Genomic DNA, 21,311 nt, shown 5'->3' with positions numbered 1-21,311 from the left:
CTATGATTGATAGCAAAACCAATAATCATGAGGGCAAGTTAATCTTTATATATGAGTACATGTAATTTTACATGCAATAACATTAATTCACATAAAGCCAACATGTTGTAATAGTTTCTCCCCATTATAGTTGGTTTTGGTCAGGAACCAAAGATGTCCCCTCTAAGATTTTTGGTTGTGCGGTATATATTGAAATTAATCCACCACTACGCACAAAGATGGGACCTTAACTAGTGGTTGGGAGTATATGATAATAAATAGAGCCTTTCACAAGATATTTATTTACGGCTCAATTAATTGATATCTATCTCAATGGATTAACATTCCCAACATCAAGGGGATATAAAAAGCAGTTGGAAAAGAAATGAGCTGTTATGAATTATCATTGATCCTCAAAACTACAGTGTGAACCAGAAGTTCAAAGGATAACTCAATTACAAAGATTAGCGAATCTATTACCAGACGCATTCACTAACCTTAAAAAGGTGACTATGTCACATATACCAAGTTCTAAAGCTCCAATTAAGATGAGTGTCCTAGAAGAATAACAACATGTTTGTAATGAGTCTATTGCATGTCTGTAGCGTGGTAGACTAGTTGATTCCAATAATAAAATTACTCGAAAATTGGAGCAAGTAATTAAGATGGTTAAGTCGAGGTTATAGTAATAAGATCTCCTGAAGAGACAGCAGACATGATGGTTAACACGTAAGTACGCGTAAAAAAAGTGGCGTGGTGCAAAAACGGGAGGTGTGGGATGGGACGTGGAGAAGCGGCGTTATTCGAAACGTGGCACACTTTTTGTTATGATTTTATATTTATAAACTATTAAAAATCTATTTAATTTTAAAAGAAATCATTAATACCAATAGACAAACATCACGTCGACCCAACCATTGTCTCAACGCTGGTGGAAAATAGTCTGCCCCACACACAACGCCGTTCCTGGGGTGGTGTGTGCGGCGTGGAAAGGCATAAACGCCATCAAATCAAACCCGCACCGTGTGGTCTTATAATGGGAAAGTTTGACGATTGTTCGCAATTTAATGTAACTTGTTGATTATCTAACTTAATTACGGGGTAGAATAGATTTCTTCGACAACGTGCCAGCTAGAAAAACATAAAACATTAATAAATATGGTTATTAAATACTTGGTCGGTCTCTATAAATGTACAGTTTGACAATAAAACGTAGTTATAAATGTGTCATATTAGTGATAAATAGAAAAATGCTATACCAAAATAAATTGTAAACCAAGATCTGATGTTAACATTTTATAATGGTATATAATTGGTTGAAACTTTGTAAAATAGGGGAAGGTTACATATAGCATAGTTAAGCAGCATGAGTTAAGGAAAATCTTTAACGTGAAAGTGACTAGCTAAATTTGTCACAATATGTAGTAAAGGGGAGTTTAAAATTTATAATATAACTTGAACTATTTTTCTAACAAATCCCAATTGAAATTCTAATCTCGATTTCAGTTGTCACTTCAGTAGGATTTGTATTTTCAAATCCATGTATAGTTTTCTAAATCTTGTACTAACTATTAAAGTATTTTGTGTGTATGAAATTAATAACTAGATACGACAGAACTTCTTTTAATAGAGAATTCCGACCGTCGCCGGTAGGATCTGTGAGAGTGTGAGAGTTCCGGTCGTCGCCAGTGGCTCGACGTTGAGGAGAACAGGTGGATTAGTGTTCGAGGACGCTAGTTATCTGGATTGACCTCTCGCCCTAGACCGACCCTTCGAATCTTCCATTCGCCATCTGCGAGTGGCCTTATCATAAATCGTTTCACGGGGGAAGAAATCGCCAGAAGGCTCGACGAAGAGGAGGAAGTTGGATAGCGTGTGAGGTGTGACTTGTGACACATATTGGTTGTGGCCCAGACTTTACCTTCTATTCTATCTGATATTCCGATGACTCCATTCGCTGACCGGGATTGTGTTAGCCTTGGGTATCTAATCAATAAGGGATACCTATAAACAAATTTAAATGGAGAAACAAAGAAAGGGAGACAGAGATAAGTGGCATTGGAGGGCAAAAGAAATACCGGGGGAAACCCAACCAGTCTACCAAGGTCAATCAGAGGAGGAAGAAGAATGGGAGACGGTGAGAAGAAAGAAGGGTAAAGAGAGACAAAACAAAGAACCGAGTACCACTATTTTCTTAGCTAATCTGCCAGAGGAAGCGTCAGAAAAAGATATATGGCTGGAAGTTAGAAGATGTGGTTACCTGTCGGATTTTTACTTCCCTAGAAAAAGAGATCTAAAAGGTAAAAGGTTCGCTTTTGCTAGATTTAAAAAGATTCGGGACATCAACAAATTAGTCCAGGCCTTAAACAATGTATGGTTCGGTGATAAGAGGATCAAGGCAAATGTCTCAAAGTTCAAGAGGGAAGAGGAGAAGGAGGACTGGAATTATAAGAGGTTATATGGCGGACAGTGGAAGACGACAACGAAGCCTAGGGAGAGACAAGACTTGGCAAATAAGTGGGGAGGAAGAAGTGAGGTAACAAGAGGATATTACTATGAGCAAGGACAAAGGAAAGAGCATACACAAAAAAGGGTGGGCAAATGACAAGAAAGATTGGTCTTACTGAGAGATTGTAGCAGGAGAGAAGAATGCAAAAGGGAAGGATATAGTCATACTTCCAGAAACACTGGTGGAGAATACTACAGAATGGAGCAAGAGAACTATAAGTCTGGAAGCTAAGTCATTGAAGAATCTGTGTAGAGCAAAAATGATACTCAGTGAATTGTTTTCACACACAATGGAGATCGATACAGATACCTTGGGGGATTGAGGATTCTAGTTACTTTTGGCTCTCAAATGGTGCAGATTTCTTAACAAATTACAGTGTGCAATGCGGAGAATATTTTAGGAATGGCAGGGTGTGGAAGGAAAACATGGAACAATACGAAAGAGTTGCATGGGTTAGCACCGATTAGTTTACGTAACAAAACGAATATAAACACCATTGCAGGAAGAATTGGAAAGGTGGTAGAGTTGGGAGAAGTTAGCAGAGAAGAGAAGACGATAACTTATCTTTTGCCCATTTTGGCATAATTGTTAATACTGGCTTGGTTTTAAAAAGCGAGAGGCGCACAAAAGCGACGAGGTCTAAAATTGAGGCGCAAAGCGCAAAAGCGGTGGGCTTTTCGTACCCGAAGCGCAAGATGTTTATATAATTTTTTTTATATATCCCATCTATGCAGTTAATTTATAATATCATGCATATATATATATATATTTATATTCATATCTAGAGTCCATATATTTTTTTTTTTTTATAAATACTTTGTCCCACATCGGTGTGGGGACAAAGTGAGTGGTTGTTTATAAGGTAAAGCATTTACTACTCCATTGTAGCTTTATGACATGTTTTACCACAAGTCCTACCCGCGCGCAGGGGGGGGTGCAAAAAATGATTTTCTCAGCTGGCATTTGCTTGAACTCGTGCGTGCCCGCACGTCCTGCGGACACGAATGCAGCTCCGAAAAACTAGGCACGCGTGCGGCAGTTTTTGCACCATTTCATTAAGCTTTTTTTTTTTTCTGCTGTTTGTACAACATGTTTATCCAGCCAAACGATTAAGGTACATGAGGCGCGCTTTTTTGGCCAAAAAAACCCACAAAAAATCATCAAATATGCGCTTTTTTGGCGCTTCCTGGGATAACACAAGGCGAGCAGCATAAAAGCGCCAAAAAAACTTGGTAGAGGATGGATTTGAAACAAGAACGAATGAACATAATGAAGTTGTTGGACATGGTGATAATAATGAACCAATCAGCGTGAACGATGATACTATTACAGGAGAGAGTATTCCGGTGGAAAATACTCCAGTAGACGGGAACGGTGATCCGGAGAATATGGAAGGACTTGAGAACGAAATGACACATGGGGAAGGTGAGACAATAAATGCAGATAGTAATTTCGGCGGTAACTGGAGAGAGATTTTCGCTGACTGCATGAGAAATGAAAAGACAGGAGGAAACCTTAGTCCGAGGAATAACAATAATCCCAATGATGGGGACAGCACGTGGGGGAACAAAAAGGGTGATCACTTTCCAAGCCACAAACAAAGACTGAGGGACCTGATAACAGTGGGCCGAATGGAGATAATGGGCCTGTAACTACAAAAAGGAATCCAAACCAAAGTGAGAAGGGTGCCGATAACAGTAATAATGGGCCTAATGATGACCCATTTAATGTAGACGAAATAATTTGGGCCACCAGCAAAAGGAGAACTAATGGTAAGAGAAAAAAGAGGACTTCGATGTGCACATTCACCAAAAACTACTCTACTACACATAAAAGGATCCGTACAAATAATGGAGTGGCGATAACAGAGCAAATGGTAAATGGAGAATTGATAGATCCGATCGACAAAACGTTCGATTTGAATGAAGAACCACCAGTGGACTCGCAGGAGGAGGCAGATGCAACAGTGGAGATATGGAAAAGAACAGGCATAAAGGTTTCTAAATTTCGGTCAGAAATTACCAGGTTAGTACAAGAGGAATTGGAGTTGAACATAGCACCATGAATTTCATCACAATAAATATAAGAGGTATTGGGGGAATAGATAAACCAATCTGGATTAGTACGTTAGTTAAAGAACACAAAACATCCTTCCTATCTATGCAAGAAACACAAGTATCGAATCTGGATTCAGTAACAGTTGGCAGATATTGGGGCCACGATATGGACTAGGACTTTGTGGATGCCAGAGGTAGATCGGGGGGACTAGTTTCAGCCTGGGATCCAGGGATTTTTTCCAAACATAGTGAAATAAAAATGAATCTTTCCTACTAATGTCAGGTTGGCTTGCCGGATCTGATATAACATTGAACATAGTAAACGTGTACGCCTCTTGTGGTGCGATGCGAAGAAGGGAACTATGGGATGAATTAAAGAGAATTAAAGCTCAAAGTGAAGGATTGTGGATTATGGTCGGCGACTTTAATGAAGTAAGAGAAGAAGGGGATAGGATGATTTCAAGGTTCGATAGTCATGGTGCTATGATCTTCAATACGTTTATCGCTGAAGCAGGTCTGTTAGAGTACCAAATAGAGGGCTATAAGTATACGTATATGTCGGATGACGGATCGAGTTTAAGCAAAATAGGTAGGATGCTTGTGTGTGATGATTTCATGAGCAGGTGGTCGATGGCAAAGTTCGAAGCATTGTCAAGACACTTGTCGGATCATAGTCCTCTCGTCCTAACCTGTTCATCGAGAGACTTTGGACCAGTACCATTCAGATTCTACAACAGCTGGCTCGAGATAGAAGGAATTGATGATGTGGTTAGGAAAGTATTGGAAGATTATGGAGCTGGAGAAAACAACATGAAAGAACTGGCATGCATTCTAAAGAAACCTAAAGAGGACATTAAAAAGTGGAGAAAAGAGTCAAAAACAAAAGAACAAAAGGAGATAGTAGAAACAATAAAAGGGGTGGAAGACATTGAAAGGACAACAAAAAACCGAAGACTTACAACAAATGAAAAAGAGAAAAGAATACAAGGTAAGTGGATGATAAAAAATACGAGAGAAGAAGGCTGTTAGATTTGAAGCAGAAAGCAAAGATGAAATGGGCTGAATTAGGAGATGAGAACTCAAAGTTTTTCCACAGAATGATTAATTGTAGAAGTGCAAAGAATCGGATAAACGCATAAACGCACTGTGGATAAATGGAAACCTGGAAACGGATCCAAAGGCTATTAAGAAGAATATTTTGGAGTGTTTCATGTTGCGGTTTAAAGAACCATATAGGACAAAACCTTCATTAGACGGGAGAGGATTCAAGCAAATCACGAACAGCCAGGCAAACAAGTTAATTTAAGATTTTTCTTGAGAAGAAATAAAGGAAGCTATTTGGGCATGTGGAAGTGATAGGGCGCCTGGGCTAGATGAGTTCCCTTTTAAGTTCATAAAAAGATATTGGGATCAATTAGAAAAATACTTTGTGGGGTTCTATAAGAATTTCATAGGAAGGCACATATTGAGAGGGGTTGCAATGCCTCGTTTATAGCACTAATACCGAAGACTAGAGATCCTAAATCGGTTAGCGAATATCGACCTATCTCCTTAATTGGGGTATTATATAAAGTGATAGCAAAAATTCTTGTGATAAGAATAAAAAAAGTCATTCCATCAGTTGTGGCTCCGGTACAAACGGCTTTCGTAGAGGGTAGGTCCATTTTCGATGGACCTATCATCACAAGCGAAGTAATATCTTGGGCGAAAAGGTGTAAGCAAAAAGTGTTTGTATTCAAAGTGGATTTTGAAAAGGCTTACGATGCGATAAATTGGAAGTTTCTTTTGGCGAATCTAAAAGCAATGAATTTCCCAATACTATGGAGGAAATGGGTTGGAGCATGTCTAAAGTCTAGTCGGGCATCAGTATTGGTGAATGGATCGTCTACGTCAGAATTCAGTTTACAAAGAGGACTTAGACAAGGTGACCCACTATCGCCATTTCTTTTTATTCTCGCCATGGAAGCATTAGACGTCATTATGGATAGGGTTGGCAAAAGAGGGGATTTAAAAGGAATAAAACTTCTGAATGAAGGACCATGTATATCCTATTTATGCTATGCGGATGATGTAATATTCATGGGGGAGTGGTCCGAAACAAATATATTGAATCTCAATAGATTTCTGAGATGTTTCTACTTATGTTCGGGGCTAAGAGTGAACTTAAATAAATCAAGTTTATATGGAGTGGGTGTAGAAGAGGAAGAAATAGAAAGTATGGCTAATAGATTAAAGTGCAGGAAAGGAAGCATGCCGTTCGGTTTTCTTGGTTTGACCATTGGTGCAAATATGAAACAAATAAAATTTTGGAAACCTGTGGTGGACAAGTTCAACACAAAGCTATCGGCTTGGAAGGCTAAATGTCTATCTTTCGCCGGAAGAATGATCCTAGCAAAAGCGGTAATGGGAGCTCTACCGAATTATTACTTCTCGATGTACTTAGCACCAAAGAAAGTTATACAAATGTTAGACACAATATGGAGGGACTTTGCTTGGGGAAGAAAAGATGGAAAGAACAAGATTCGTTAGATTGCATGGAATAAAATGGTAAGACTAAAGAAGTATGGTGGATTCGGAGTAGGAGACCTGAGAAGTGCAAACCTAGCTTTATTGGTAAAGTGGGGATGGAAATATAAGATGAACTCGGAAGCTTTATGGGCGAAGGTTATCAAGGCAATACATGAAAACAAAAGGTGCAAAAGTTACATGCCAGTTGATAATAGCATCACAGGAATCTGGAAAGATATTGTGGCTTCATATAAAGAACTCGATTGTGAAGGCATAAAGCTGAAAGAAAAATTGGCTGTAAAATTGGGAGATGGAATAAAGGTAAAGTTTTGGATGGAACATTGGGCCGGAGGGATGCCGTTTGCGGATCGATACCCAGAGTTATTCAAGATTGCGAAGAATAAAAAAGCCAGCGTGGCAGAACACGCTATCAGGCTTGACAATGAAATCCAATGGAACATTGGCTGGATTCAGCCTCCAAATAGCGATGATGAGTGGGCTCAATGGACAGGTATGTTGTACGAATTAAACAGAGCGGGATTTAGCAATGGGGAAGATCGTTGGGGCAGGATGACCGATAATTGGGAAGAATTCTCAATGGCAATAATAAAGGACCAAATCATAAAGCATACGACAAGTGAACAAGAGGAACGATGGCAATATGGGAACACATGGGTACCACCTAAGGTTAATTATTTCACATGGAGGGCGGCCAAAGGAAGAATCCCGGTAAAGAGCGAGCTGAGGAAAAGAGGTATTATTCTAAACAATGATATGTGTTTGAGATGTGGTTCAGTGGATGAATCAGTCAAGCACTTGATCAGCGAGTGTACGATGTCGAAAACAGTATGGTCGAACATCCTAGCATGGATGAAACTACCCACTTCAGCAGATGTTGATTCAACCGAAAAGATTATGTGTTATACATGGGTTTAGCAGGCTCACAAGGATGGAAGAAAACTGTGAAGTTGGTTTTTCAAGCAACTATATGGAACTTGTGGAAAGCAAGAAATGAAAGGGAGTTCAAAGGCATTACACGATCTGGTAACAATATTGTTGAAGATATAAAAGCAGATACGTTCTTATGGCTAAAGTGTAGGTCAAAGTTCAAGGATCTAGTGTGGGAGAGGTGGGTGGATTTCAATGTAAGAGACATAGTAATATAAAAGGTTGTAATTAGGGACGGGGGATGTACGTAGCTTTTGTTTTATTTCATGTATTGTAATCTTTCGGGTTTTACATCATATGTTGGCCCTATCCTATAATCATAGAATCTTACTGTTCAAAAAAAAGATACGACAGAAAGTTTCTTCAAATGATGAGAATGTTCTGTAACAACATTTTTTAAACAATGTATTTTGAGCTGATCAAATGAGTTTAATTATATAGGGTTTGAACTATCACAAAATTAGTAATCACGTATTATTACACTTCATAGTCAATACTAATCATAGTTACCACTAAGCAAAGTTACTACTGCTCTGTAGTAACTTACTACTAAGGACATAATTTCCATTACTTTGTGGTAATTTATTACTAATGATTAATCTGTCATCGCTAAACTAAATTGCTAGTGATATTATGTTATCGCTAATGATTAGTAGCAACTTACTATTGATAATCAGTTTTCATCCAACTTTTAACTAACCGTGCAAGTCTAGAACATTTCCAGTGAAGTTTACATTGGGAAAGACAACCGGTGCCAGGGTCATAGCCTTGGACCCTGTCAAGGCACTGCCCTGACCCCACCAATAAACATGCCCTACTCTTTTTTGTTTCTCTCTTCTTGTTTTCTTCCACAATCTTTTCCTTTTTATTTTCATCATCTCCCTCATCTTGATCAACTTCTTCATCACTAGGCAGTTGTTTAGGGTTTAAAATTGTGTTATCTTGCATCAACTTTATGATGTCTGGAGTTTTGTCCTCATCATCCTTCTCCTGCACATCTGCCCTATTTGGCGTCTAGGGTGGTGATGTGTTGTTGGCATTTTCATCTTGGTGTTTATGGGGTGTCTCTTCTTCTTCAAAAGTTTGCAACAGGTTCTTCCCATCTGCAGATGGTGGCTCCTGACATGGCGTTTTATTGAACACTGCACCTTGCTGGTCAACACTTTTGTTCACCATCTCCCCTTCAGTTTTTTTTTTCTAGTTCAGCCATGAACCCCTGACTGTATTTTGTTTCTGTTTGGGGGATGCTTGGTGTTTTATCAAATACAGGCATTTTTTGGGGTCTCTTCAGCAGGTTGCAGATGGTTTGTTATAGCTTTAATCAGTTGATCCACCATCCTATGACAATCTAAACCTTCTTTATTTCAATCTTTTGTTTTAGCTCTTGTTCCGGCAGTTCCAAAACAAAACCAATATTCCTTTTAATTATTTTTCCCCATTATCTATGGAAATGTGATATTCAAGTGTCTTGAAATCACAATCCCATTTTCAATATTGTTTTCATTCATATCTTCATCTGAGAATATAGTATTCTCATCACCACCCTCAGTGTCCCTTTGATCTTCATGATGATCATCATCATTTATGGGGGTTGGTGTAGGAGTTAAGGGTTTGGCGTTTTGTTCTCCAGCCATATCCCCTTCCCCTTCTCCTTACCCTTCCCCTTCTCCTTCTTCTTCTCCTTCCCCTTCTCCTTCCCCTTCCCCTTCCCCTTCTTCTTCTCCTTCCCCTTCTCCTTCCCCTTCTCCTTCTCCTTCCTTTTCAACTTCATCGTCGTTTTCATCAATAGTTTCCACTTCTATGGTGTTTTGTTTTCCAACTATCTCCTCCCCTTTTTCTTCTTCATTTTCACCTCTTGGTTCCACTCCCTTTTCACCTTGAACTTCTTTTTGAACCTCACCTTCATTTTTACCTTCTTCTCTCTCAGCTGCCACTTCCTTGGTGTTTTCATTAACAAATTTTGAGTTGTTCTCCAACAATGTCAGACATTGTGAGTATTTAATGTGTACCAAGAGGCTGTTTGGATATTCAATCTTTGACTGTTTTAACAATGTTTGTATGCCCCATCCAATTTATCATCCACTACCTGTTAAATAAAAAAATATTTTATTAAGTATGGCGTTTTGTGGTTTTTATTAAATTTATTTTTTGAATAACATACCTCCTCAGTTTCATTGTTTTGTTGTTCTTCATCAGCAAAATTGTCTTCATACTGTGTTAGTGCTCTGATCAAAGCATGGTTCCCTGATGTAGAAACTTCAAACATCATGTCCCGGCTTTCTATATCGTCAACCACAATCCTTTGAATCAAAGCCTCTTCATCCTCATTCTCTTCATTCTCATTTTCATCATTCTGATCCTCATAATTAATGTACAAGGCGTTTTGCACCTCAGGGTGGAGTCCAGCATAATCATAATGATCATCATCATCAAAACCATCATCATCATCATCAACCTCATCATCATCATCATTATCAGCATGCTCATCAACATTGCCAACACCATCTTCATCTTCATTCTCAACATCATCATCATCAGCATCTTCTTCATCAACAACCTGCATTTTTTCTTCTTTCTTGGGTGTGGCTTCCTTAGCCTTTTTAACAGTTTTCTTTTTTTACTTCTTCGCTATCATGGCGTTTTGCCAGTGCATCCTCAAACAAGTCAAGAGTTTTTGTTGTAGCCCACTCAATCGGGTATCATTCTTTTCATTCCAATCTTTTTCCATTGCAAGCATCATTCACCAAGGCAAGCTGTAACACAAGACATTTTTTATTTTTAAACTGTTATTTTGTGCAAACTGTTATATAGGGAATTTTTTTCTTACCGTAAATATGATCAATGGCCCTGTGTAATGCTTTTTTGGAGACCATGCGGTTTTGGCGTGTTGCAAGCATTGGATGATATAACCACACCAGTTTAGTTGGTTTATTTAACGTTTGGTTTAACATTGTGCAAGAACTGTTGGTTGACGACCGCATTATCACTTATATGCCCAATTATAATAAAGAATGCTACAAGGAAATTTAGGCAGAAGTTTCTCCCGAAGCTATCAATCTCAGGCAAGATGTCGGCAAAGTAGAGCTTCACACTTGGTTTACCAATCCAGGCAGTCCCTTCGAACTGTGCTCTCCACTCAGCCACTACTTGGTCATTAGTTGTTGACCTTTTTTTCCCTGCACCGGTACCTTTCCATTTGGTATACCCGTTAAAGAGTTTATCAATTCTTCATTGATTTGTATGGTATGGTTGCCAATATTTAGGTTGTTTGTTCTTTGATTGTAATTTTCAGCCAACTAGTATCCAAGCATTGTCGGTACGCTGTCTATTTTTAACTTTAGTGCAGCACCAAACCCCATGTGTTCTACTGCATGTCTTTGATTTTGGCTTAGATTTATAAACCAACCAGTCAAATTTGTAGGTTTTACTCTTGACATAACCCTAGCCCCACTGAACTCATAAAATAGTTCTTCCTCAACCTCAACATCCTGACTTAAGGCCTTCCTCTTATTGGCGTTCTGGGCCTTGCCTTTGTACACATTTATTCTCACTCTCAACCCCTCCTCGACTATAAAACATGATTAATTTTCATGGCTTCTTATTTTATGGCGTATAATAACATAAACGATACACGGGGTTTTTAAGAATACATACAAATGATATATGTCGTTCAATAAGATAATCACAGATGATACATGGAATTTAATAATAAAAATGATATATGTTTTGGCGTTTAGTAACAAATCTTTCAAATGATACATGTTTTGTCGTTTAATAACACACACAAATGATATATATATATTGTTCAATAAGACAATCACAGATGATACTAGCGTTTAATAACACAAATTATATATGTAAAATTGCGTTCTCATACATTTAAACAATATTAAACAAACGATACATGTTTTGGCGTTTAGTAACAAACTATCAAAGTATATTACATCATATAATTAGTTTTACAAACAAACATCATAAAAAGTAACAATTTGTACCATGTTTTCTTGTTTCTTCTTTCGTTGCTCGGTGGTTTTTTGGCGTTTTTGAGCAGATGACCCTTCGTCTTCCACACTCATAGAAGCCACAAATTTATTGTTAAAATTAGAACGCCAAAAACATGATAAAACTAGTACAATGTAAATCGAAGTTAACTCACTATTTTGTTTGCCTCTGGTTCTGGTTTGATCTTTCGACGCCATAATATTTGTTGTTTCACGTTTTCTAGGGTTTTCGCGTTTTCCGTAGTAGTTGAGGAGGTTTCTCTGGGAAGTATATATGTTTCGATTTTGATGTGTTTTGTAAATGAACATTTACCTTTTTACCCTTATTGAAGCGCGTCCACTTTAAAAAGTTTATATTATTTACGAAAACGCCACCGTTCAATCTTAGCCAGGAGTTATTTTGATCTGACGATCCATAAGCGTTCTCACACTTCTCATCGTTTTCCCTAAATCCTGACCCTTATCACTATAACTTAATTGTCGACAAAAAAATAGTTTATATAATTCACTAGGACATAACGGTCTCTTTTTCATTTCATACAGTATACTTGAATCCTCGGGGCTCTCTTATTAACAAATTCTCTTTTAGTTTACCCACTTATATATGCGACACATCTTGATTTCTCATTACAATCTTCATTAAAAACATATTTTTAGTATCAATGTATAATTATGAGTAAATTAGTTTTTGAGTCCATGTGTTTTAGTAATTTTAACCACTTGGGCTCAAAATAAGAAAGTTTAACGTCCTGAATCCTTAACCGTTCATTTTATAACGTTTTGAGTCTGATAATTTTAAACTTTTTGATTTTGAGCTCAAATAGTTAAAACCACCAAAACACAAGGACTCAAAAAGTAATTTACTCTAATTCTTTTTAACTTCATTTTTGAACACTATTTAGAACACTGTTTAGTTTATTATTAAGCTATTGTCAAAGACAACATAAACTCATAAATTACTAATAATACATTATACATAGATGTAATTATGATGCGAGAACCACTTTTATCGCGAGAATCGCGAGAATCAATGTGAACACAACAAAATAAACCCATTACACCACTAAAAATCTAAAAAAAAACCTAACCCCCCTAAAACCTAACCCCCCAAGCTAAATGCTAAAAGCTAAACACCCCCCCCCCCCAAAAAAAAAATAACCTAAAAAAAACCTAACCCCCTCCCACCCCTAAAAAACCTAACCCTCCACCCAAGCTAAATGCTAAAAATTAAATCCCCCAAAAAACCTAAAAAATATTAAAAAATCTAAAAAACACACAATTTTTTTAGTATTTTTTTTTTATAAAAAACCGCTATTTAGTAGGAAATTTTTTTTAAATTTTTTTTAATAACGAAATGTAGCGAATTTTGGATAAAAAATATTTAAAAAAAGTTATTTTTTATGTATTTTTTAGATTTTTTTAGGTATTTTTGGTTGTGTTGACATTGGTCCTCGCAATAAAGGGTGGTTCATAACGGATCCTTCTCCTATATATATATATATATATATGGTAGGGTTTATACGAGAACCACCTTTATTGCGAGAACCAATGTGAACACAAAAAAATACCTAAAAAAATCCAAAAAACACACAAAATTTTTTTAATATTTTTCTAAAACAAATCGCTATATTTCATTACAAAAAAAACTTTTTTTTTTCAAGTAACAGTTATGGATGCACATGTGCATATGTATCATTTCTTGGACAAATTCCGTAACATATTACCAGTAGTAGAAAAATGCACTTTCATTTGCATTACCATCCGCAATACACTACTTTTTACATTACCAATATTAAGAATACACATGTGCATCATTATGTATAACCATGATATAACGTTTTTGGTACAAAAAGTCTATGATTTTAAATGATGAAGTAGGCCCATATACATGTGTTTTGGTTAGTAATATCTAGTGGTTGGTGGTTTGATTATATTTGTCACTTTATGATGTAATATGTTGTTTGGATGGTATAAAGGGTATTGATGTACATGTAATAAAGTGAAATATTGGTAATAGAATTATATAATGGATGGTAGGAGGCAATGGTATTGTATTACGGATGGTAGGAGGTAATGGTAGTGTATTATGGATGGTATGATAGATGAAAGGGAAAGTGTATTCAAAGTGGTGTACCAAAACACGTTATAACATGTTGATACATATAGATGCACATATGCATTTCTAATATTGTTAATGTAAAAAGTAGTGTATTATGAATGGTAGTGTAAATGAAAGTGCAATTGTCTGATATTAGTAATGTATTACGGAGTTTGTCAAAGAAATGATACATATGCACATGTGCATGGATAATTGTTACTCGAATTATTTTTTTTTGCTGACGAAATATAGCGATTTCTTAAAAAAGAATATTACAAAAAAAAAATTTTGAGTATTTTTTGATTTTTTTAGGTATTTTTTGGTTGTGTTCACACTTGGTTCTCATGGTTCTCGCAATAAAGGGGTTCCTAACGGATCCTTCTCCTATATATATATATATATATATATATATATATATATATATAGGGAGAGGATCATGAGAAAACTACATATAAATGAGAAAACTAGAAAACTAACTAAAAAAACTAAAAAAAAGCTAAAAAACATACCATTTTTTTTTACAATTTTTTAACAAAAAAATTGCTAGTTTTTATACATAAAAAAAATTTCAAAAAAAAAAAAAAATTGGTTGTATTGCACATGTGCAATATATGTGATTATATGTGTACTACACATGTACTACACATGTGCACTATATCCGTAATAGTGCACATGTGCAATACAACCAAAAACTTTTTTTTTATTTATTTTTTTTTTTTTTTGTAAATTTTTTTCCATGCATAAAAAGCTGCGTTTTTTTTATGAAAATTAAAAAAAAAAATCTGGGCATGTTCTTTTGGCTTTTTTAGTTAGTTTTTTGGTTTTCTCATTTAAACTAGGTTTCTTATGATCCATCCCCTATATATATATATATATATATATATATATATATATATATATATATATATATATATAATTGTAATTATCTGTGTTCATACTAAGAAGACATTTCTTCCAAACAGTGACCCAGTGAATTAAAACTCATTCCAGCAGGTGATCCTCTTGAGTTTGTATATATATACCTCCAAAAACTTCACAAACTAAACACACCAAGAGCAATGGCACAAAATGGCTTGTTGCAAAGCGATGAGCTATACAAGGTTTAGTTTGCTCACACAACTTTTGATCCAACTTTTGTTAATTCAAATCTTTATATCAACCTTCTTTTGCTTTCCGTGTAGTACATCCTGGAGACTAATGTCTACCCTCAGGAACCCGAACCGTTGAAGGAGATCAGAGCGCTTACCGCTTCACATCAGTTGTTAGTTTCTTCACATATATAATAACTCTGATATCAATATTGTTTTTCTTGCAGTTTCAAAACTTGCATTAGTTCTTGAATCTTGATTTGTAGGTTTTTTATGGGTACTTCACCAGATGCTGGCCAGATGATTGAGATGTTGTTGAAGCTCACCGGTGCGAAAAAGACCTTAGAGCTCGGGGTTTATACGGGTTACTCGTTGCTACTAACCGCGCTTACGATTCCTGAAGATGGCAAGGTTTGTGGTTTTTGCTAGGCTTTAGTTATTACTTAAATTTAAGGTCAACAATTTCGATCTATTTACTACGTGTTTTAAAAAAAATAATAATAAAGAACAAATGCAACAAAAAATGTTAGGGTCTACTGTAAAGGAAGGACTCTAACAAGTTGTTTTGACCCATGTAACTTGTTCAATCTTGCAACTTCTAGTAGATGTTATGATAGAGAGCCGATTCGAGATGGCTAATCTCCCAAGAGACCCGTTGAGTGGGTTAGGCTCCAAGAACTAGATGAGAGAAACGAAACAATACTTTTCAATAATTTTCTTCTTACTTTCAATTAACTCAAAATGGATCTTAAATACAAGATGCAAAATTAGGGTGACGCGTATCATGTTCGCTGTTATTTTTTACATGATTCGATCACAATTTAAAGTTTATAATTTATACAGATTGTTGCGATAGATGTAAATCGGGAATATTATGAAATCGGTAGGCCGGTTATAGAAAAAGCTGGTGTCGAGCACAAGATCGACTTCATCGAATCAGAGGGTATTCCAGCTCTTGATAAACTACTTGAAAATGTATGTTTTCTTGTAACATTTTATTGATTTTTTTTTATTATATAAGTTCATAAATTATAAGCACACATGTATAAATGATTAGATACATATGCAGCACAATTCAATTAAATGTAAACACACCATATACATACATAAATATTAATACATGTGTGTGTGTGTTTCCTAATTTAAAAACAATATATGGTATGTTGTTAATAAATTATAAAAATGGATTATTGATATGTTTGCAAAATGGATTTACAATAGGTCATTTCAACCCATTACATTTGATTTTATAACTTATTTGATGGTTTGTTCTCTCGCTAGCCTGAAAACAAAGGAGGCTTCGACTATGTATATGTTGATGCGGACAAAATAAACTATCTTAACTATCACGAGAAAGTGGTGAAACTATTGAAGGTGAACGGGATCATTGTGTATGACAACACTCTCTGGTATGGATCTGTTGCCAAGTCCGAGGATTTGGTTCCTGAAGTTCTAAAACAAGGGCGAACTAGTGTTTTACAGTTTAACAAAGCACTTGCAACGGACCCTCGTGTGAAGATCTCTATGGCTCCCTTAGGTGATGGCATCACCATTTGTCGGCGTGTCTATTAGATATTGAGTCGTGTCTTCTTTGTTATGAATGGATCCGTTGAAGTTATTTTGATGATGCCTGATACCAATTAACCTTTGATTGTGGTGTAAGGTATATGTGGGATACCATTTAAATGAAATAAACAAGTCAATAAATATACTTTTAAATAATAAAGTCATAATTTTGAAGTTTTTAGACTATACGGTGTGGAGGGACTTTAAAATGAGGCGTTGTGTGACATGTGGATAACACGTAAGCACGCGTCAAAAAAGTGACGTGGTACAAAAACGGGAGGTGTGGGACGAGACGTGGAAAAGTGGCGTTATTCGAAACGTGGCACACTTTTTGTTATGATTTTATATTTATAAACTATTAAAAATCTATATAATTTTAAAAGAAATCATTAATACCAATAGACAAACGTCACGTCGACCCAACCATTGTCTCAACGCTGGTGGAAAACAGTTCGCCCACACACAACGCCGTTCCTGGGGTGGTGTGTGCGGCGTGGAAAGGCATAAACGCCATCAAACCAAACCCGCACCGTGTGGTCTTATACTGGGAAAGTTTGATGATTGTTCGCAATTTAATGTAACTTGTTGATTATCTAACTTAATTATGGGGTAGAATAGATTTCTTCAATAACGTGCCAGCTAGAAAAACTTAAAACTTTAATAAATATGGTTATTAAATACTTGGTCAGTCTCTATAAATGTACAGTTTGACAATAAAACGTAGTTATAAATGTGTCATATTAGTGATAAATAGAAAAATGTTATACCAAAATAAATTGCAAACCAAGATCTGATTAATCTGTCATACTAGTAACTTACTACTAAGGACATAATTTTCGCTGCTTTCTGGTAATTTATTACTAATGATTAATCTGTCATCGCTAAACTAAATTGCTAGTGATATTAAGTTATCGCTAATGATTAGTAGCAACTTACAATTGATAATCAGTTTTCATCCAACTTTTAACTAACCGTGCAAGTCTAGAACATTTCTAATGAAGTTTACATTGGGAAAGACGACCGGTGCCAGGGTCATAGCTTTGGACCCTGTCAAGGCACTGCCCCGGCCCCACCAACAAACATGCCCTACTCTTTTTTGTTTCTCTCTTCTCCTTTTCTTCCACAATCTTTTCCTTTTTATTTTCATCATCTTCATCATCTTGATCAACTTCTTCATCACCAGGCAGCTATTTAGGGTTTAAAATTGTGTTATCTTGCATCAACTTTATGATGTCTGGAGTTTTGTCCTCATCATCCTTCTCCTTCACATCTGCCCTGTTTGGCGTCTTGGGTGGTGATGTGTTGTTGGCGTTTTCATCTTGTTGTTTATGGGGTGTCTGTTCTTCTTCAAAAGTTTGCAACAGGTTCTTCCATCTGCAGATGGTGGCTCATGACATGGCGTTTTATCGAACACTGCACCTTGCTGGTCAACACTTTTGTTCACCATCTCCCCTTCAGTTTTTTTTTCTAGTTCAGCCATGAACCCCTGACTGTATTGTGTTTATGTTTGGGGGATGTTTGGTGTTTTATCAAATACAGACATTTTTTCGGTCTCTTCAGCAGGTTGCAGATGGTTTTTTATAGCTTTAATCAGTTGATCCACCATCCTATGGCAATCTAAACCTTCTTTTATTTCAATCTTTTGTTTTAGGTCTTGTTCCGGCAGTTCCAAAACATCAACAATATTCCTTTTAATTATTTTCCCCCATTATATATGGAAATGTGATATTCAAGTGTCTTGAAATCACAATCCCATTTTTCAATATCCTTTTCATTTATATCTTCATCTAAAAATATAGTATTCTCATCACCACCCTCAGTGTCCCTTTGATCTTCATGATGATCATTATCATTTATGGGGGTTGGTGTAGGAGTTAAGGGTTTGGCATTTTGTTCTCCAGCCATATCCCCTTCCCCTTCTCCTTCCCCTTCTCCTTCCTTTTCAACTTCATCGTCGTTTTCATCAATTGTTTCCACTTCTATAGCGTTTTGTTTTCCAGCCATCTCCTCCCCCTTTTCTTCTTCATTTTCACCTCCTGGTTCCACTCCCTTTTCACCTTGAACTTCTTTTTGAACCTCACCTTCATTTTTACCTTCTTCTCTCTGATCTTCCACTTCCTTGGCGTTTTCATTAACAAATTTTGACTTGTTCTCCAACAATGTCAGACATTGTGAGTATTTAATGTGTACCAAGAGGCTGTTTGGATATTCAATCTTTTACTGTTTTAACAATGTTTGTATACCCCATCCAATTTATCAGCCATTGCCTGTTAAATAAAAAAAGATTTTATTAAGTATGGCGTTTTGTGGTTTTTATTAAATTTATTATTTGAATAACATACCTCCTCAGTTTCATTGTTTTGTTGTTCTTCATCAGCAACACTGTCTTCATATTGTGTTAGTGCTCTGATCAGAGCATGGTTCCCCGATGTAGAAACCTCAAACATCATGTCCCGACTTTCTATATCGTCAACCACAATCCTTTGAATCAAAGCCTCTTCATCCTCATTCTCTTCATTCTCATTTTCATCATTCTCATCCCCATAATTAATGTGCATGGTATTTTGCACCTCAGGGTGTAGTCCAGCATAATCATAATGATCATCATGATCAAAACCAGCATCATCATCATCATCAACCTCATCATCATCATTATCAGCATGCTCATCAACATTGCCAACACCATCTTCATCTTCATCTTCATTCTCAACATCATCACCATCAGCATCTTCTTCATTAACAGCATGCATTTTTTCTTCTTTCTTGGGTATGGATTCCTTAGCCTTTTTAACAGTTTTCTTTTTACTTCTTCGCCATCATGGCGTTTTGCCAGTGCATCCTCAAACAAGTCAAGAGTTTTTGTTGTAACCCACTCAATCAGGTATCCTTATTTTCGTTCCAATCTTTTTCTATTGCAAGCATCATTCACCAAGGCAAGCTGTAACACAAGACATTTTTAATTTTTTAACTGTTATTTTGTGCAAACTATTATATAGGGAAATTTTTTTCTTACCGCAAGTATGATCAATGGCCCTGTGTAATGCTTTTTAGGAGACCATGCGGTTTTAGCGTGTTGGAAGCATTGGATGATATAACCACACCAGTTCAGTTGGTTTATTTGAATGTTTGGTTTAACGTTGTGCAAGAACTGTTGGTTGACGACAACATTATCACTTGCATGCCCAATTATAATGAAGAATGCTATAAGGAAATTTAGGTAGAAGTTTCTCCTGAAGCTATCAATCTCAGGCAAGATGTCAGCAAAGTAGAGCTTCACACTTGGATTGCTAATCCAGACAGTCCCCTCGAACTATGCTCTCCAGTCAGCCACTACTTGGTCATTAGTTGTTGATCTTTTTTTCCCCGGCACCGGCACCTTTCCATTTGGTATACCCGTTAAAGAGTTTATCATATGGTTGCCAACATTTAGGTTGTTTGTTCTTTGATTGTAATTTTCAACCAACTAGTATCCAAGCATTGTCTGTACGCTGTCTATTTTCAACTTTAGTGCAGCACCAAACCCCATGTGTTCTACTGCATGTCTTTGATTTTGGCTTAGATTTATAAACCAACCAGTCAAATTTGTAGATTTTACTCTTGACATAACCCTAGCCCCACTGAACTCATAAAATAGTTCTTCCTCAACCTCAACATCCTGACTTAAGGCCTTCCTTTTATTGGCGTTCTGGGCCTTGCCTGTGTGCACATTTATTCTCCCTCTCAACCCCTCCTCGCCTATAAAACATGATTAATTTTCATGGCGTTTTATTTTATGGCGTTTAATAACATAAACGATACATGGGGTTTTTAATAACACACACAAACGATATATGTCGTTCAATAAGACAATCACAGATGATACATGGCGTTTAATAACAAAAATGATATATGTTTTGGCGTTTAGTAACAAATCTTTCAAATGATACATGTGTCGAGCACAAGATCGACTTCATCGAATCAGAGGGTATTCCAGCTCTTGATAAACTACTTGAAAACATATGTTTTCTTTAACTTGTAACATTTTATTGTTTTTTTATTATATAAGCTTATAAATTATAAGCACACATGTATAAATGTTTAGATACATATGCAGCACAATTCAATTAAATGTAAACACACCATATACATAAATAAATATTAATATATGTGTGCGTGTGTTTCCTAATTTAAAAACAATATATGCTATGTTATTAATAAATTATAAAAATGGATTATTGATATGTTTGCAAAATGGATTTACAATAAAAATGTGGTGATACCATTTAAATGAAATAAACAAGTCACTAAATATACTTTTAAATGATAAAGACATAATTTATCAAGTCTTTAGACTATACGGTGTGGAGGGACTTTTAAATGAGACGTTATGCGACATGTGGATGACACGTAAGAACAGGTCAAAAAAGTGGCGTGGTACAAAAACGGGAGGTGTGAGACGGGATGTGGAAAGTGGCGTTATTCGAGACGTGGCACACACTTTTTGTTAAGATTTTATATTTATAAACTATTAAAAATCTGTTTAATTTTAAAAGAAATCATTAATACCAATAGATAAAC

General features: G+C 36.2%; 2 protein-coding genes across 3 annotated transcripts; one reads left to right on the top strand and one right to left on the bottom strand.

Moving 5' to 3' along the window:
* Positions 1 to 15,034: 15,034 nt before the first annotated feature.
* On the top strand, positions 15,035 to 16,935 carry LOC110877054 (probable caffeoyl-CoA O-methyltransferase At4g26220). 2 transcript variants are annotated; one of them, XM_022125211.2, is made up of 5 exons: positions 15,035 to 15,200; positions 15,282 to 15,361; positions 15,455 to 15,599; positions 16,032 to 16,163; positions 16,470 to 16,935. In XM_022125211.2, the coding sequence occupies exons 1-5, from the start codon at positions 15,159 to 15,161 to the stop codon at positions 16,758 to 16,760; spliced, it is 690 nt and encodes a 229-aa protein (XP_021980903.1). In that variant the 5' UTR covers positions 15,035 to 15,158; the 3' UTR covers positions 16,761 to 16,935. The 2 variants fall into 2 exon arrangements, with proteins under 2 accessions (XP_021980903.1, XP_035833143.1); XM_035977250.1 differs by lacking the exon at positions 16,032 to 16,163 and having other exon boundaries at positions 16,470 to 16,925.
* Positions 16,936 to 18,449: 1,514 nt separating this feature from the next.
* LOC110875177 (uncharacterized protein DDB_G0290685-like) lies at positions 18,450 to 19,504 on the bottom strand. The gene is made up of 3 exons (XM_022123375.1): positions 19,097 to 19,504; positions 18,998 to 19,021; positions 18,450 to 18,905 (listed from the first exon to the last, which is right to left on the bottom strand). Exons 1-3 carry the CDS (start codon positions 19,502 to 19,504, stop codon positions 18,450 to 18,452), a joined length of 888 nt encoding a protein of 295 aa, XP_021979067.1.
* Between the last annotated feature and the right edge of the window lie 1,807 nt (positions 19,505 to 21,311).

This window comes from Helianthus annuus, chromosome 9, assembly GCF_002127325.2.
Source record: "Helianthus annuus cultivar XRQ/B chromosome 9, HanXRQr2.0-SUNRISE, whole genome shotgun sequence".
In the NCBI taxonomy this organism is placed as follows: Eukaryota; Viridiplantae; Streptophyta; class Magnoliopsida; order Asterales; family Asteraceae; genus Helianthus; species Helianthus annuus.
This window is presented reverse-complemented; position numbering and strand designations above follow the sequence as displayed.

Excerpts from the sequence above, each read along its gene's own strand:
- LOC110877054 (XM_022125211.2), top strand. The coding sequence starts at position 15,159 with ATGGCACAAAATGGCTTGTTGCAAAGCGATGAGCTATACAAG. Across the intron at positions 15,201-15,281 it reads AAAGCGATGAGCTATACAAG|TACATCCTGGAGACTAATGT; the intron begins GTTTAGTTTGCT and ends CTTTCCGTGTAG. Across the intron at positions 16,164-16,469 it reads TTGATAAACTACTTGAAAAT|CCTGAAAACAAAGGAGGCTT; the intron begins GTATGTTTTCTT and ends TTCTCTCGCTAG.
- LOC110875177 (XM_022123375.1), bottom strand. The coding sequence starts at position 19,504 with ATGCATGCTGTTAATGAAGAAGATGCTGATGGTGATGATGTTGAGAAT. Across the intron at positions 19,022-19,096 it reads AAAACAATGAAACTGAGGAG|GCAATGGCTGATAAATTGGA; the intron begins GTATGTTATTCA and ends TTTATTTAACAG. Across the intron at positions 18,906-18,997 it reads TGGCTGATAAATTGGATGGG|AACAAGTCAAAATTTGTTAA; the intron begins GTATACAAACAT and ends ACATTGTTGGAG.